General features: G+C 44.6%; 1 protein-coding gene across 3 annotated transcripts in view; it reads right to left on the reverse strand.

The window, feature by feature from the left end:
- Positions 1 to 17614, reverse strand: part of LOC110499330 (mitogen-activated protein kinase kinase kinase 4) — an 82714-nt gene that overhangs the window by 25173 nt on the left and 39927 nt on the right. For all 3 annotated transcript variants that reach the window (XM_036956192.1, XM_021576410.2, XM_036956193.1), the window contains exons 2-14: positions 17167 to 17375; positions 12528 to 13117; positions 11751 to 12410; positions 10712 to 11233; positions 8082 to 8345; positions 7653 to 7805; positions 4531 to 4688; positions 4260 to 4376; positions 2645 to 2744; positions 2324 to 2407; positions 1807 to 2091; positions 1385 to 1534; positions 552 to 713 (exon numbers count right to left, since the gene is read on the reverse strand). In XM_036956192.1, the coding sequence (XP_036812087.1) occupies positions 552 to 713; positions 1385 to 1534; positions 1807 to 2091; positions 2324 to 2407; positions 2645 to 2744; positions 4260 to 4376; positions 4531 to 4688; positions 7653 to 7805; positions 8082 to 8345; positions 10712 to 11233; positions 11751 to 12410; positions 12528 to 13117; positions 17167 to 17375 (3454 nt within the window). The remainder of the gene's footprint in view (positions 1 to 551; positions 714 to 1384; positions 1535 to 1806; positions 2092 to 2323; positions 2408 to 2644; positions 2745 to 4259; positions 4377 to 4530; positions 4689 to 7652; positions 7806 to 8081; positions 8346 to 10711; positions 11234 to 11750; positions 12411 to 12527; positions 13118 to 17166; positions 17376 to 17614) is intronic.

Genomic DNA, 17614 nt, shown 5'->3' on the forward strand with positions numbered 1-17614 from the left:
TAGAACGGATTGTATTTCATTGTCTGCCTTCCTCAGTAAAGTTGACATTAGTCTAACCAGATATCTGCTGACTGTTAACCCCAGTTTACAGCTTCCCACTGTACTACCACAACCCTCCAAGACAGAACATTTATCAGTTGCAACACTGTGTAGAAAGACAACTTTACAATCATTCCCATAAACAATTTAATTATTTTTCCATACTTTTTACAACACTAGGGGTACTGAGGAAATATTTATATTGCAGGCCTAAAGCAAGACTCCAAAGGCCGACCTAAAGTAACCCCCTCCACCCCCATGTGGCCACCAGTCACCTATAGTTGCATCATGGCCGACTAATATAACCAATATCGCTAGTTGGCCCACTGCTCCCCTCCACCCCCCTACAGCCACCATTGACACCTAACCCCTGCAGACCTCGAAGGCAAAGTTATATCCCTTGATCCTGGCTTTTCTCTAGTACTGCTGCAACCTGGCCGACATTGATATCGCTAGGTAACATCCTTATCATACTGCCCACCCCCAACGACCCAGAACCCTTGAGCTCTAACCTCGAAGGCGAAGTTGTATCCCTGGATCATGGCCTCTCTGTAGTACTGCTGCAGCGTGGCTGACTCAGATTCCTCCACCTCGGCCTCAAACTCTGACGTGAACATGAACTCCACCCGGTCAATGGCCGTGTTGATCTTTCTACAGAGCTGTAAGGCTTCGTTCTGTGGGGGGGAGGGGGGAGAGACAAGCGAGTGAAGAAGAGGGAATGAGAGAGCAAGAGGAAGAGATAAAGACGGAGATAGTGAGTGTCTGTGTGTGTGTGTGTGGGGGTCTCGACTCCCTCTCCAAGTAAAGAAGAAAGAAACCCTTTGAGGGCAGCTTCAACCACAGCCTTGCCACACAGGAAAAGCCTTATTGAGAAGAGAGGAAGCGAACAGCTTTTGAAACCAGGCCTCCAATGTGAGGAAGTATATGAGACAACATCAGTCATGGGCATGACTTTTGGTTTCACAGCAGTATAAACATGACATTTGTGCAAAGTAAATGTGGTATTGGAACTGACCCTGTATTTTGCTTCTTACTTCCTTGTGCTCTTATTTCTATTTCTCGTGTGTTTTAATTCTACCTTGAATTACTTGTAATGCTACACTGTTAATGATCACTGCATTGTTGGGTTTGGAGCATGCATGAAATGCATTTCACTGTACTTGTGACATTAAAAACATGACATTTGAAGTCATCTTGTGCACTGCACCCTCTGCACCTGGGCCCAATAGCAGCTCAATTAACTTGGGCTTAATAGTGGATCATCTACAGTAAATTAATTGTAATTCAGGGAAACTTAGAGCATTTACAGTAAATGATCAGAGTGAATAAATATAGTGGATGGTACCTTGAGTTGCTCCAGGGAGCGGGCGATGAGGGGCTGGCTGGAGGTTTGCTCCCTGCTTAGGGTGAGCAGCTCGTCCATACTTTGCTGGAAGGCCTTACGCTGGGCCACAAGGTGGGCTGACTGCATCACTATCAGGAGCAGGTTCTCCACCTGAGGAGAAAGAGAGTCAGGACGGAAAGACATGCTAATTCTGCCATTAGCATCATGTGTGCTCCTCGTAAAAACATAGTACAGCATCTAGCAACCTTATCAAGAGGCTGAGGCACTTGGTGGTAAGTGTCTTGGTTAAGGTTTTGAGATGACAGTTGGCGGGACCAGGGTTTGAGTCCTGGTCTGGCTACCCTCACATTCACTGCAATATCTAGCTCTTCAAAATACACAAAGGAAGAGTATCACTTGGATTAACTACATTTCCCACCCACCTTCATGGCCCGTAGTGTGTCCACAGTCTCCATCTGAGGCACCAGTTTGACCAGCTTCCCATCCCAGTGCCACTGAACCCCGGCCTGGCCTGCCCCCCCAGGCGGGTCCCCTGCTCCATGCTTGCTCATCAGCAGGTAGGCCTCGTCCTCTGCCATCATCTCGTCGGGCTCCTTACTGCAATCCTTACCGGCTGCTGCGTTTAGAAGCTGCAGGATGAGGTCACGCTGGTGCATCAAGGCACATGGGACAAACACCTCCAGCTCCTCCAGCCCTGGGATCTGGACCTGCAGACAGACAGTCACAGACTGGTTAGCTTGTTCATCCATCAAAGAGGAAGGGAAATTCAGGAAGCAAACTGAAATTCCCATTTAATTGAAAACGCAATGAAGAACATTGGAGTTGGATTTTCACTGTAGTTCCTGAATGGATATTGACCATGGGTTGAATACATGGGGAGGAAAGAGAAGAAAACTAGCACGGAGAGTGATAAGGAACTAAATGTGTCATTTGAAGCACCTTGACATAATTTCTCTCCTTGAGAGCCTCCAGGAGGCATGGCACCCCACTGGTAATGCTGAAATCAGCAGCAATCTCCAGGTCCTGCAGAGAAAGAGAGGGGCACGGAGAGAGGGGCACAGATAGAGGTCAGAGCACTCTGAACACCCAATTATTTTATTTTGATACTTCCTATATTTAACCTGGGAAGTCACATTGAGATAGATATCTATTTTTCAAGTGAGCCCTGACCAAGAAGCTACATACATTTAGTAACTTACAAAATACAATATTTCCCAAATAAAAATGAACAGGAGGCAAACTGGGGGCAGCGTCTCTCACCTTACGGAGCATTTTGGCAAATCCCAGAGCTTTGGATGCCCTCTCTCTAGCCTCGTGGAACAGCTCCTTAAGTGACCGGCTCGTCTCAATTACCGAACGGCTAGAACGACAAAAAAACTGCTTAACATGAGCCTCTTACAGCAAGATTACTTTATTTTCCCAACAGCGGGAATTTCATTTGGTAAACACATTGAAAACCACATACTGGTGCAGTTGGAAAGTATTCAAACCCCTAGACTTTCTCCTCGTTGTCACGTTACGGCTTTATTATCAAATTAATTAAATAAAAACGTTAAATCCTCAAACTTCACACAATACCCCATAATGACATTTTTGCAAATGTATTAAAAATAAAAACAGAAATATCACATTTAAGTATTTAGACCCTTTGGTAGTGATTACAGCCTCGACTCTTCTTGAGTATGACGCTACAAGCTTGGCACACCTGTATTTGGGCAGTTTCTCACATTCTTCTCTGCAGATCCTCTCAAGCTCTGTCAGGTTGGATGGGGAGCATCGCTGCACAGCTTTATTCAGGTCTCTCCAGAGATGGGTTCAAGTCCAGGCTCTGGCTGGGCCATTCAGCGACTACTTGTCCTGAAGCCACTCCTGCATTGTCTTGGCTGTGTGCTTAGGGTCATTGTCCTGTTGGAAGGTGAACCTTCTCCCCAGTCTGAGGTCCTGAGTGCTCTGGAACAGGTTTTCATCAAAGCTCTCTCTGTACCTTTCTCCGTTCATCTTTCCCTCAATCCTAGTCTCCTAGTCCCTGCCGCTGAAAAACATTCCCACAGCATGATGCTACCACCACGCTTCACCGTATGGATGGTGCCAGGTTTCCTCCAGACGTGACGCTTGGCATTCAAGCCAAAGAGTTCAATCTTGGTTTTGTCAGACCAGAATATCTTGTTTCTCATGGTCTGAGAGTCTTTAGGTGCCTTTTGGCAAACACCAAGTGGGCTGTCAAGTGCCTTTTACTGAGGAGTGGCTTCTGTCTGGCCACTCTACCATAAAGGCCTGATTGGTGGAGTGCTGCAGAGATGGTTGTCTTTCTGTAATGTTCTCCCATCTCCACAGAGGAACTCTGTCAGTGACCATTGGGTTCTTGGTCATGTCTCCCCTAATTGCTCAGTTTGCCTGGGCGGCCAGTTTTAGGAAGAGTCTTGGTGGTTCCAAACAACTTCTATTTAAGAATGATGGAGGCCACTGTGTTCTTGGAGATCCTCAATGCTGCAGACATTTTTCGTTACCCTTTCCCAGATCTGTGCGTGGACACAATCCTGTCAACTGTGGGATGTTATATAGACAGGTGTGTGCCTTTCCAAATCATGTCCAATCAATTGAATTTAACAAGGGTCCTCCAATCAAGTTGTATAAATGTCAAGGATGACCAATGGAAACAGGATGCACCGGAGTTCAATTTCAAGTATCATAACAAAGGGTCTGAATACATAAGTAAATAAGGTATGTTATTCATTTTCAATAAATTCACAAAAAATCTAAAAACATGTTTCTTTGTCATTAAAGGGTATTGTGTAACGTAACTAAATGTGGAAAAAGTCCAGGGGTCTGAATACTTTCCAAATGTACTGTATGTGAAACATAAAACAAGACATACCGGATCTCATCTGAGACTGTACTGTCGTCGGCACTTTCCCAGAATTCATCCCCACTCTTCTGCAGGCCCGTGTCCAGGAAGTCCCCTGTGGACTTGAGTAGCATCCCAGCAATGTCACTGTGAGAGAGAAGAGGAAGGGAATATTTAGCTAAGTGGCGCTAACTAAATACAATGTGGAAGAGGGAGTGAGTTGGATGCTCCCAAGGAGAATAGACACTTAAAATTAGATGGAGAAACAATGAATCAATGAACAAAAAAAACAAACACTTACCAGAAGAGTTTCCCAGACTGAGCCTCCCCTCGTCTGATGTAGGGAGTGATGACCTTGGAGAAGTTCCACTCCTCCTCTAGAAGGTTCTTCAGGCTGTGTGAGGCCTGGGGAAGCTGCTGCAGCATCTGGATCCAGCTGTGCATGTAGTCAAAGTACACCTGCAGACAGAGAGAGGAGAGATATCTCTACTGATTAAACAGGTAGGTGTGCAGCAGGGTTTTCATTAGCCGGTAACAGCAGGATTTTGGCTGATAAAAAAAATGAATAGCTGATAAATAAAATTGCCGCCAGCCAGTCGATGTAAATACATTTGTCCGGTCATGCTTATCGGTGTATAGGTTCATTTACAACATTTTGTGGAATTAAATTGGCCAGTGTTATTATGGGTCTTATTTATCATACGAGCACAGCATATAGATATGGAGCCTAGAATGAGCGGAACATCTGTCAGACAGCAGCAGAGCTGTTGCTACAGTTATGTGAATCATGCTTTTATAAGCCCAATCATTACACAACCATTTTAAATGCAAGCACCTGTTCATTTTTTGGGGATGTCCACGATTAAAGAGCTACTATTTTTATTTCTCAACTGGTAATTGAAGCACACTTCCCATTAACCATTCAAGTGCTTAGGCAACGGAAGACAAGCTTCAGTTTGTTTGCAATCCGAACTTTTAACTTCCTATTATGAGGCATGTTTCACTTTTCTTCAAAGTAGCCTAACCAAAATACAACTAAAGACTTACATATGCCATTAAAACCAGTAGCCTCTCCCATGCTCTTCGTTTTCAAATCAACTTTCTTTCACTGTATAGTAGCCAAAAGTCCACAATCCTAGCCATATCAGTAATACATACCAGTTGTTACATCTTTAGATCTCCCCTCGTTCTAAATTTCAAAAATATATTTTCATCTCCGTCACATGAAACCGCTTGCATGTGCGTTGCGCTTTTGACAACGGTGTTTTGCAACTAATTGCATTAAGGAACAAACATTTGCGTGTAGCCTACTGCCATGTGTGCATTGCTGCGCTTATAGTGTTAAGAAAAAAATAGTTGATCAACATTTAAGCTTAACATTCTGATCTGTTGCATCAGCCTTAATGATTTAAAACTTGTTTTGGGATGTACTGGTTGAATGAATTTGGGATCTATCACCCCACAACTGTCCCAGAGTCTGTTCGGAACAGGCAATGTATTTTTCGCATAAATAACAAGCTGACCAATAGAATAGGTCAACTTTCCTACTATGGGGATAGTGGATTGAAATAGACTAGTGATTTTTGCTGTCCGTTATTAGTCTTGTTTGTGAAGAAAAGTAACTGTGGACAGTTATTCCAACATCGTTCAAGTGTGCATCAGAATTTGGTCAGGAGGATGCACACCGTTGCATGTGTTCTGTTAAGTTGAATTACCATAACATAAGTGATTTCTATCATTCTGATCACCGTGGCTGGACACCCTAATCAGGTTATGCATATGGGTCGGTAAAGTTCTCAAATGTCAGGTAAATTAAAATGCTGCTGGTCAAATGTCCGGCTCCACATTTTCCTAACGGAAACCTGGTGCGCATGTAGTCAAAGTACACCTGTAGACAAAGGGATGAATGTACAGTGATCAACCAGCAGGTAAGTGGATATGTTGCCTACTTACAGGTGTACAGTGTTATTCATTGCATGGCTGCATGCAGCAGGTAGTTTCCTCTCCAGTTTGAGACCGTGCCAAGTCATTTGATAAGCAAATCAAGTTCCTAAATGTATGCCCTGACAATTGCTTTGCATGGTTTTTCCACAGTATGATTGCCACCGGTCTGTGATACCACCACCATTATCCTAACACAAATTCCTCCTTTAATATATACCATCCTTCCTATGGCATTGTGTGGTATTGCTTCCTATTTGTCAGCAGATGGCAGAGATACTGGGGAATACCTTCATCCTCATTGCTGTCATTCTGATTGTATTAGCCTCACTGCAGGGCAGGGTTGTGATATTCCTAAAGTAAAGCCTGTTTTTCTGCAGCAGCTGAGTGGTGGCAGAAGGTAGTAGACTAGACTTTGACCCTGACAGTGCTGTGGTGGTGACCCTTTTTAGAATTCAGGAACATTGTGTTTTCTTCGGCTTTTATCACCCACTACCGGCCGTCTGTCCAAGGAGACAGACCGCGAGGAAAGGAAACGCTGCAGCCTAAACTCCTGAGAAATAATCAGTGATTGACTGATGCCAATTCCTACCACACCTCTGGCTGCCATGTGCTGATTCAGCTTGGTGGTTGCTGGTTAAAGCTCTCTCACCCCAGAGATAAGCGCACACTGTTCTCAAGCAGATTTACCAGGTGCTAGTATAACCCCAAGCCTGGGTCCTGGCCAGGCACCCAGAGACACAAGCCACTTCCCTACAGTACGCCTCTAGTCTTAACCCACACACTCAGGTTGAGTAGGACGCAGCCTCTAACTTCACCCTGGTGAAAGGATGATGTAAAAGTTGTGCTCTGAGACTTTAGTAACCTCTGGGGTAATCTACACCCGACAGACAATCGTGACCTCGGTAACCTCTGGGGTAATCTACACCCGACAGACAATCGTGACCTCGGTAACCTCTGGGGTAATCTACACCCGAGAGACAATCGTGACCTCGGTAACCTCTGGGGTAATCTACACCCGACAGACAATAGTGACCTTGGTAACCTTGTGGGTAATCTACACCCGACAGACAATAGTGACCTCGGTAACCTCGTGGGTAATCTACACCCGACAGACAATAGTGACCTCGGTAACCTCGTGGGTAATCTACACCCGACAGACAATAGTGACCTCGGTAACCTCGTGGGGAATCTACACCCGACAAAGAAGCTAAGTTGCAGAAAAGAGTCTCTGCGCGATGGACACACTTAAATCAAAACATTTCAGTGGTTTAGGGTAGTTTCCCAACACATCTACTACAGATTAGTACTCCCTAGTTTGTTTTACCACCAGCATCTGGGGAGGTCCTCTTCAAACTTGTCTATGTTATGTAGCAGTGATAATGCATTTGAGACCTGTCATAAGCATGTATGACTCACTTATAACTTTTGTGGAAAGAGGAATTTTGCAACCCTAATCCTGACTCAGTAGGTCTGTCTTACCACCAGCATTTTGTGGAGGTCCTCCTCGAATTCGTCTATGTTGGCATTGGTCTGGAGTCCCTGGGGGTCTGTGACCACCCCCCTCAGCATGTACTGGTAATACTGCTTCATCAGGAGACCACCTTTCAACACCTCCTTACATTCACGCACCAACTACAGGACAGATGGAGACAGAGGTTAGCATGGGCATCAACTGACATGTAGCCTACCTTACTGAGCCAAACCGAGCTGTACTAGGCTGGACTGGTTATGCAGCCACCACTGTGCTTTAAAGGACAATGTGAAAAGAACATATCTGGGCCAGCGCAGTGCGGTTCAGGTCAGCCCAACAGTGTGAATCAGGCAATAGAGATGATCATCGCTATTCACCTCTCCTATTCAGAATGAGCAAGGCAGAGTGGGAGAAACAGAGAAAGTGTGCCTGCTGACCTGTTTGATGCTGAGCAGTGATGGCTCCCCTGCAGGCCTCTGTTCCAGTCTCAGCTTAAGGCACTCGTGTATCACGTTCAGCAGGACGCGGCACAGGACCAGGAAGGCAGGTCGGAATGAGGGCAGATCCATGTCCAACAGCTCCTCCCAGGAAACTTGGTCCGCCCCCAGCTCTGGGCCCCCGGGAGTGCTGCAGGAGGACAGGTGGCGGGACAGCTCCGGTAGGTAGTCACTGTACAGCATGGGGTCTGGGAAGTCCGTGAACTAGAGAAACAGACATGTTAGCATGTCTAAACTAAAACGAGAGAGGGACAGCTCCAGTAGGTAGTCACTGAACAGCATGGGGTCTGGGAAGTCCGTGAACTAGAGAAACAGACACAGACATGTTAGCATGTCTAAACTAAAGCATGAGAGGGACAGCTCCAGTAGGTAGTCACTGTACAGCATGGGGTCTGGGAAGTCAGTGAACTAGAGAAAGACATGTTAGCATGTCTAAACTAAAACGTGAGAGGGACAGCTCCAGTAGGTAGTCACTGTACAGCATGTGGTCTGGGAAGTCAGTGAACTAGCTGGGAAGACGAACATACAACAAAAAAACTAACACAGAATACACAGACAGGTTAGCATGTCGGCAAACTACAGAGGGCTGAGCAAAGTGAGGATAGTGTAATGCAGAGTTTTCAAAACTTCTGCTTCAGTATTAAACTGGTTAACTGGTCAATTCAACTGGTCATCTGTGAGGTGAAAAGTCTAAATATTCCTGAAAAGAGCAGTGTAGATTCCTAGCTAAATATCTTTCTGTTTACAAGTTGAGTATGCGGTCAGCCAGCACACTGATGTTGGTTTCACAGATAAATGACACCCTCAGCGAGGGGAAGAGGGGCCCCAGGGATGGTGACTCAGCCATCCTGTATGTATATGGGTGGTTGTGTGTGCACACTGGGTCTCTACACATGACCACAGCTGAGAGAGCACTGAGATAGTCTAACACATGGACTAGTCAGTTGGGCTCTGAAATGGCACATTATCGGCAAAGCACCCTGCAGTACAGTGGCTGCTTAGTTGGAAATCAATTGAACTAATTATATGTGAATGAGGTTCATTTGTGAAGAAAAAAATATAATGATTTGCATTCATATTTGCTTTGCCAAAACGTGTTTAGCTTTCAACTCGACAGAAAGCAAACATGAACAAGCTCCATTAAGCCCAATTAAAAATCCACCAGGGATTCATGATTAAAATGCATATAGGCCTGTACAATCCAATTAACCATGGTTATTTTCAAGGTGCATAACATGTATCAAGTACAAGCACTTCCCTCTCATTTCGCAACCTCACAATAGCCACAGTGCAGCTCTGCGAACACAATATCCAAAAACAGAGCCAGGGCAAGCTAAGCTGAACAAGGTGGACTAGTTATGCATCCACCATAGTTGCTGGAACCGGGATGGAAAAGACAGTGAAAACAACATCTCTGAGCCTGCACTGTACGGTTTGGTTGGGCATGAATGTGAAAGGGGTTTTCAAACCTCTGCAAGGGGACCCCCAGACATTTCACAATATTGTTGTAGCCTTTAACTAGCTAACATGATTCACCTTATCAAGGGCTTGATGATTTGTTAAGATGATTCAAGTGTGCTAGCTCTGGAATAGATCAAATACATGGAATGGCTGTGGACTCAGCGGAGTGGTTTGAAAACCCCTGCCATATTGGACAAATGAGAGAGACTAGACACACAGCAATCTAAGCTCTCATGTGAATTTATGACAACCTTTCGACCACTCAGGTCTTCTTCGGATCTCAAAACATAGTGGAAGTTGTCATGTCAACAATTAACCACATAGGACAGCGTTTGTCATGTCAAAAAGTAATTCTGCATTTTTCACAACAAAAAAAGACAACACATAAGAAATATCTTGCTGCGTTTTATAAACGCAGATTTAAAATGCTTCTCGTTGTAATTTCTGCTCAGCATCAGACTAATTCTGTGCTTCAGTTGCACTTCTCCACTCAGATGAGAATTCATGAACAGGCATTCTATCAGCAGACAGAGCTCTGACTGATGTGTAGCTACGTTTCTCCTGTACTTCTCAGTGTGGCCAGCCTAGTTCTCTGGTAAAATACCAGATTAACTTCAAGCAAAACATCAGGAAATGTAGCTGGCTACATTCTTTCTATGATAAACAGACATAGGATGGCCGTTTCTGCAAAAAAGACCTTGCTTTTTCATTCTAAGCTCATTTACTTGTGGCTGCTAGCCGAATAGTGTTGCATTTCTGTTGTCATCGGATGTTTTCTGCTGAATGTGACGCACCAAGGTATTTTCTGTGAAAGAAAACTACAATTGTGCAGATCCCTGATCGTTCTATTGAAGCAAAAAAAACACGACTTTCAATATAAAATGCAGATGAAAGATTTTTGCAGATTTTTTGAAAGTCTGTTATTTGAGTCAGCTGTGCAGTGCTAGGGCAAAAAGTGCACCCATTGGGGTCAACAGGACAGTTTGAGAAATACGGACATATGACAATGCGCAGAATCTCTCCCTCTAATTTCCTTTTTATCATTTGAAATACATCACCTGCTCAAAGACATTTCTCCTATATAAAACCATATGACAGCACTCTCTTACCTCCTGTGCAGGTGTGTGGCTGAGCAGGGCTGCCCGGGACCTCTGGAGGGAGGGGTCCATCAGCTTGTGTAGTCTCAGAATCAGTTTCCTCAGACCCATCTGTTTCAAGGCCTTATCTACGAATGGTCTGAAGATGGCTGTAGGGCAGTTCATCCCTCCTGTCCCTGTGCCCTCCGATACCACCTCCATAGTCCCTGTCCCATCCTCAGATAGTAGTAACTGGGCAAATTTAGGAGTCAAACAGGGGGAGAGTTCATCTTCTCCCGGCTCAGTTGTTGTTTCACCCCCTCTGGGCTCACCAGATTCCCCCTCCTCCCCCACTAGGTCCCTGTCCTCTCCGTCGCTGTCACCGGCAGTGAAGGTTGCCGTGGAGTCATTCTCCTCGTCTTCTTCATCCTCGTCTTCCTCGTCGTTGCCACGGGAACAGCGTGGCGAGGGGATCTCGAAGACGGGCCAGCCGATACGGGAAAGGTCCCTGAGGCCGAGGACAGTCGCCATAACACGAAGTTTCTGGTTCAGATCCTAAGTGAAAATATAATACATATGCCATTTTGTAGATGCTTTCATACAAAGCGACTTACATTTTCGTATTGGTTGGCCCAGCAGGATCCTAGTGTTGCAAACGCAGTGTACTACCAACTAAGCAAGCCAGGAACACAGAAAATAGTTCATTGTTTTTCTAGTGAGAGGACATAATTTCTCCATGTATTGGCTCTCTACTAGGGTTGCAAAGGGTTGGAAACTTTCCGGGAAATTTGAAAAGTTTCCACCTCTGAATATTCCCCAAAACGTGCAACCTTAATTATTTAAGTTATTACATTTTTAGTTATTTATTTGAATGTACTTCTTAAGCTCTTTTGACATCAGCGGTTGTCACAAAAAAAGGTAATGTCAGCTTTTTTGCTGACCCCAAAGTGCTATATTTATAAAGCTTACTGTGAGTGCTTACTGCGCTTTTCTATGCATTCTGTCACTTTACCGCCCCTCTCCTGTTATTGTGAACGCGTGTAAAACCTCAGTCAATCAATCCGGTCCCTACCTGTGTGATGTTGAGCCAGAGACAGAGTGCCTGCACCCTGCCCTGGAAGTCCCTGGCCGCGTACTTCTCATAGTCCTTCTGGAGGGTCTGCAGTGACGGGTACAAAGCCTCTACTGACTCCAGCAGCTCCATCACCCGTTTGACCTGCTCGAAGGCCAGCCGCTGGCGCTGGAGGTGCTCCCTGCACCCCGCCCCGGAGCCCAGGGGCGCCGCTGCGTCTACTGCCGAGGAGGGGCAGGCGCTGAAGCCCCATGGGTCAACTGAAGCAAAGTGATTTTGGTTCGTCTCTGGGGCTCCAACAGCAGCAGGCTGGTTAAAATCCCTCTCCTCCCCAGAAACAGTCTCTGAGGCCTGGGTTGGAGACCTCTGTTTGGGACCCTGGTCTGGGCCTCCACAGCAAGGCTCTGTTAACACTAGTGTCCTCTGGGCTCCCTGGCCGGGAGATGCCCCTGATCCAACCATACCTGGTCGTCCTACACACACCCCCAGGGTCAGTTGTCCCAGGCCCACGGTGCTGGGGCTCAGGCTGTGGTAATTGACCTTAAAGTGGAGCACCTTGTTGATGATGTCTGGGATTGCTTGTCGAGCCGTGAACAGGAACAGATCCTGGTCGTTGACGGAGCGTCTCGCGTGCCACGCCTGGAGCTCCAGCCACACCACCTGGAGAGATGGAGGAAGGGATGAGAGCGAGAGTCAGGACACATAAAAGTGCAATACACGATATACATCACCAGAAGATAGCATTAATAATCAATTCATAAGTCAATCCATAGCTACCTCGTTGTTCTGGCCCATGAAAGCGGAGTTCTCCAGACCTCGCTGCTCCTTCTCCTTCTTCTTGGACGACATGGAAGTCAGCTTCAATAACAACCTCAGCGTCTCAAAGAACTTGAGTCTATCTGCAGGGCAGTCTGTCCTTGAGGTCTGGCGGTGGGTGCGGTGGGCCATGGGGTGGGGGATAGTGACAGGGAGCTTGCTGCTGCCACACCCCAGCGATAGGTAGGGTTTCCTGGGGTCCATGTTCAGGGCTGAGCCTCCACCAAAGGGGCTGGAGGTCTTGGAGAGCGGGTCCAGCATGAAGGAACCTTCAAAGGTCTTCTTGTGGTCTCTCTCGCTGGAACGCAGGGTGGTGCGTTGTCTTTTACCCTGCTTATAGTTGTGTTGGTGCTCCTCGGTTGCTTTGTTTACGTTTATTTGGATCCCCTCAGAAGGGTCGGTCTGTTTCTTACTCAACTTGTAGTTATGTTGCTCAGCCTCTGGGGGGTCCTTCTCTCGGTCTCGCTCAGCCCCCTCTCTAGGCCTGTAGGGGTTAGGCTCACTCTCTCTCTGGGGCTGGGATGGACTGGAGGGGGCTGGCTGATTGTCTACTGAGATACAGAAAGAGAAAAATCTATACTTATTCTAACCAATAACAGAACCTTTACCCCTCCAAGAAAATATACATGCTGTGGTTACTTTACTCACTGCTACTTGCTCATTCCAAACACCAGCCACTATGGTGGTTTGTATTTGTATGTATTAAGGATCCCCATTAGCTGCTGCCAAGGAATAGAGTTTGTTCCATGTAGCCATGGTTCTACATATTACTGTGCGCTTCCCAATGTCCGTTCTTGACTTGGGGATTGTGAAGAGACCTCTGGTGGCATGTCTTATGGGGTATGCATGGGTGTCCGAGCTGTGTGCTACTTGTTTAAAAACAGACACCTCTGCGCATTCAGCATGTCAACACTTTTCACAAAAACAAGTAACACTAACCCAGCACTAACCACTAAGCTACCTTCCGCCCAATGCTTTTAGTTAGAAGTATTTAGGACTAACTTACATCTTGCCACCCATTCTGAAACAGCAGCTGTGTTAACCGTCCCGGTGATTTTAATAGCTGACGTGTATAGTGTTGAGTCCTAAGCATACACTAGTAAATATTATTTAAAAAAAATTATAAATGTTTTTTTTTTAAAGGGCCTAGACAGCTGCCCTGGGGAATTCCTGATTCTAATTGGATGCTTCCATTATTTATTTGTCCACATTTATTTTTCCAGCAGCGGACTATGATTGATGTCAAAAGCCACACTGAAGTCTAACAAAAACAGCTCCTACAATCTTATCATCAATTTCTCACAGCCAATCAGTCATTTGTGTAAGTGCTGTGCTTGATGAATGTCCTTCCCTAGAAGCATGCTGAAAGTCTTGCTATTTTACTGTATACAAATTGACAAATGTATCTGGTCAACCCACACATTTTCCTCAAAAGCTTACTAAAAGGGTTGGTAGCAGGCTGATTGGTTGGCTATTTGAGCCAGTAAAGGGGGCTTGACTATTCTTAGGTAGGTGAATGACTTTTGCTTCCCTCCAGGCCTGAGGGCACACACCTTCTAGTAGGCTTAGACTGAAGGTAAGGCAAATAGGAGTGGCAATATTGTCCGCTATTATCCTCTGTCATTTTCCATCCAAGTGGTCAGACCCCGGTGACTTGTCATTGTAGATAAGAAAAAAAAAAAGAAAAAAAAAATCAACTCTACAAAATTAGTGGATGTCTTTCATAATTTGGTCAGATATACTTCAATGTGTACAGTCAGTGTTAATTTACAATACAAATAAAAAAGTAGTTGGCAATAGTGGGTTTTGTGATGAATGAGCCATCTGGTTCAATGAATGATGGAACTGAGTTTGCCTTTTTGCTCAAATTTTAATTTAAGCTTTTTACTAGCATTCTTTATATAATGTTTATATAACCGTTTATACGGTAATTTTCTTATTAGTAAGTGGAATAAGCAATTTCATAAATGTATCAAGTGCAGCATCTGGTCGCTCCTCATTACACACCAACAAATATTCTTTAGAGTTACATTAACGTATTTATATCTTTGTGCATGCTTTAGGGTTGATTGAGATTTTTTTTTGAGCAACGCGCACCTTTTGTAACATGATACCCTCACCGGTCCATGTGTTTCTAGACCCTCAAATAGCAACATACACAAAGGGCCGATGCAGTGATTTCCTTCTTGTTGTCATCCATTTGGTAAAGCAAAGAAGAATCACATTTAAAACATCACCAATGTTAGCTAATTTCAATGAAAAACAATTGCATATTTGAAAAATAGCTACATGTAATGAAAGTTAAGGTTTGTTTTACATTACCTCGTTCTGTGCCTGCCAGTTGGCTTGCTAGCTAGCTATCGGACTAAAAATAGCTTCCCACATCTCCATGTGAAATAAGCAGATATATAATTACAGTTGAAGTCGGAAGTTCACATATACTTAGGTTGGAGTCATTAAACTAGTTTTTCAACCACTACACAAATTTCTTGTTAATTAACAAACTATAGTTTGGCAAGTCGGTTAGGACATTACTTAGTGGATGACACATTTTTCAACAAATGTTTACAGACAGATTATTTCACAGTATCACAATTCCAGTGGGTCAGAAGTTTACATACACTAAATTGACTGTCTTTAAACAGCTTGTAAAATTTCAGATGATGTCATGGCTTTAGAAGCTTCTGATAGGCTAATTGTCATAATTTGAGTCAATTGGAGGTGTACCTGTGGATGTATTTCAAGGCCTACCTTCAAACTCAGTGACTCTTTGCTTGACATCATGGGAAAATCAAAAGAAATCAGCCAAGACCTCAGAAAAAAAATTGTAGACCTCCAGAAGTCTGGTTCATCCTTGGGAGCAATTTCCAAACGCCTGAAGGTACCACGTTCAGCTTTACAATAAATAGTACACAAGTATAATCACCATGTGACCACAGCCGTCATACCGCCCAGGAAGGAGACGAGTTCTGTCTCCTAGAGATGAACTTACTTTGGTGTGAAAAGTGCAAATCAATCCCAGAACAGCAGCAAAGGACCTTGTGAAGATGCTGGAGGAAACGGGTACAAAAGTATCTATATCCACAGTAAAACGAGTCCTATATCAACATAACCTGAAAAGCTGCGAAGCAAGGAAGAAGACACTGCTCCAAAACCACCATAAAAAAATAAATAATCCAGACTTCGGGTTGCAACTGCACATGGGGACAAAGATTGTACTTTTTGGAAAAATGTCCTCTGGTCTGATGAAACAAAAATCTAACTGTTTGGCCATAATGACCATCGTTATGTTTGGAGGAAAAAGGGGAGGCTTGCAAGAACACCATCCCAACCGTGAAGCACGGGGGTGACAGCATCATGTTGTGGGGGTGCTTTTCTGCAGGAGGGACTGGTGCACTTCACAAAATAAATGGCAAAATGATGTGGATATATTGAAGCGACATCTCAAGACAGTCAGCCAGAAAGTTAAAGTTAAGTCGCAAATGGGTCTTCCAAATGGACAATGACCCCAAGCATACTGCCAAAGTTGTGGCCAAATCGATTAAGAACAACAAAGTCAAGGTATTCGAGTGGCCATCACAAAGCCCTGACCTCAATTCTATAGAAAATGTGTAGTCAGAACTGAAAAAGCAGGTGAGAGCAAGGAGGCCTATAAACCTGACTCAGTTACACCAGCTCGGTCAGCAGGAATGGGAAGCTTGTGGAAAGTAACCTGAAACATTTGACGCAAGTTAAACAATTTAAAGGCAACGCTACCAAATACTAATTGAGTGTATGTAAACTTCTGACCCACTGGGAATGTGATGAAAGAAATAATTGCTGAAATCAATCACAACCATTATTCTGAAATTTCAAATTCTTAAAATAAAGTGGTGATCCTAACTGACCTAAAACGTTGCATTTTTACTAGGATTAAATGTCAGGAATTGTGAAAAACTGAGGTAAATGTATTTGGTTAAGGTGTATGTAAACTTCCGACTTCAACTGTAAATAATACGCCTTGGTAAATATAGTATTTTTACTTGCCAGTGTAATCTACAACATTATCCCAGTTTAATATGCTGCTTGAATGTATTAGTTACCATATCAGCTAAAAGTAGAATGTAATGTTTTGGTCGCGGAGAAGAAGCACATCTCGCAGTGGTTTTTACAAATAGCCAGGAATCACTAGTTATTCTAATGAAGTTACATTGTTATTTGAATAGTAGCTGAGATTATATTTGCTTATCAATGCAAGAGGCTACTTTGATGCATAGCCTATAGATCAAGGAACCAAGCAAGCTTAATTGCCTACACAACAATGCCCCCACAGCTACTCAATGAATAATACAGCGCGTTACAATTTTCATGTGGCACAGGAGTATGTCGAATGTTGGAACGCACTACAAGGACCCACTTCTTTTGTGACAAAAACACTGCCCTCTGCAGGGTCCGTCTACGTAGGGTATAAATTGTCCTTAACGGGTAGATTGGGTTAATGTTCATCTGTCACGTTTATCTGCAAACAATGTGTTTACCTAACATGTTTATCACACGATACCCCTGTCCCCTCTACTCCGGACTCTGTGACCACTGCCTTCATCTTATCCCCCCAACTTACTCTTGTTAGGAGAGTGTCCGACGGGGGAGCGTCCAGCCGACCTGGCCTGGCTGTTCTTCTGGTGTTTCCCCGACATGCGTTTCATCTGCCGGGAGGTGTAGGGGGGTGATGTGCCGTACAGAGCTTCCTCTTCCTCGCTGGGCTCGTACCAAAAGTCTTCCACCTCGCAGCTCTGATGCGCCGAACCATCTTTTGAGGGATTGACCTGCCTGTGGGAAAAGAGTAGGGTTATGTTTAGTGTGGATTCTATGGAAACTAATCTAGTATCTGCAATGAAAAACATCCTGTGGAGATGAGGGGTGTGGTGAATGAAAAGAATATGAAAACATGTGCGGGAGATAAAAGGTGGTCATGCCAACGAGCGGTAGGCCTTTCCCTGTTGTTATTCTAATAGGCTATTCGTACACCTGGGACCATCAGCATTCAGATGCTTGTAAAATGGCTTTTG

This window comes from Oncorhynchus mykiss, chromosome 20, assembly GCF_013265735.2.
Source record: "Oncorhynchus mykiss isolate Arlee chromosome 20, USDA_OmykA_1.1, whole genome shotgun sequence".
Classification (NCBI taxonomy): Eukaryota; Metazoa; Chordata; class Actinopteri; order Salmoniformes; family Salmonidae; genus Oncorhynchus; species Oncorhynchus mykiss.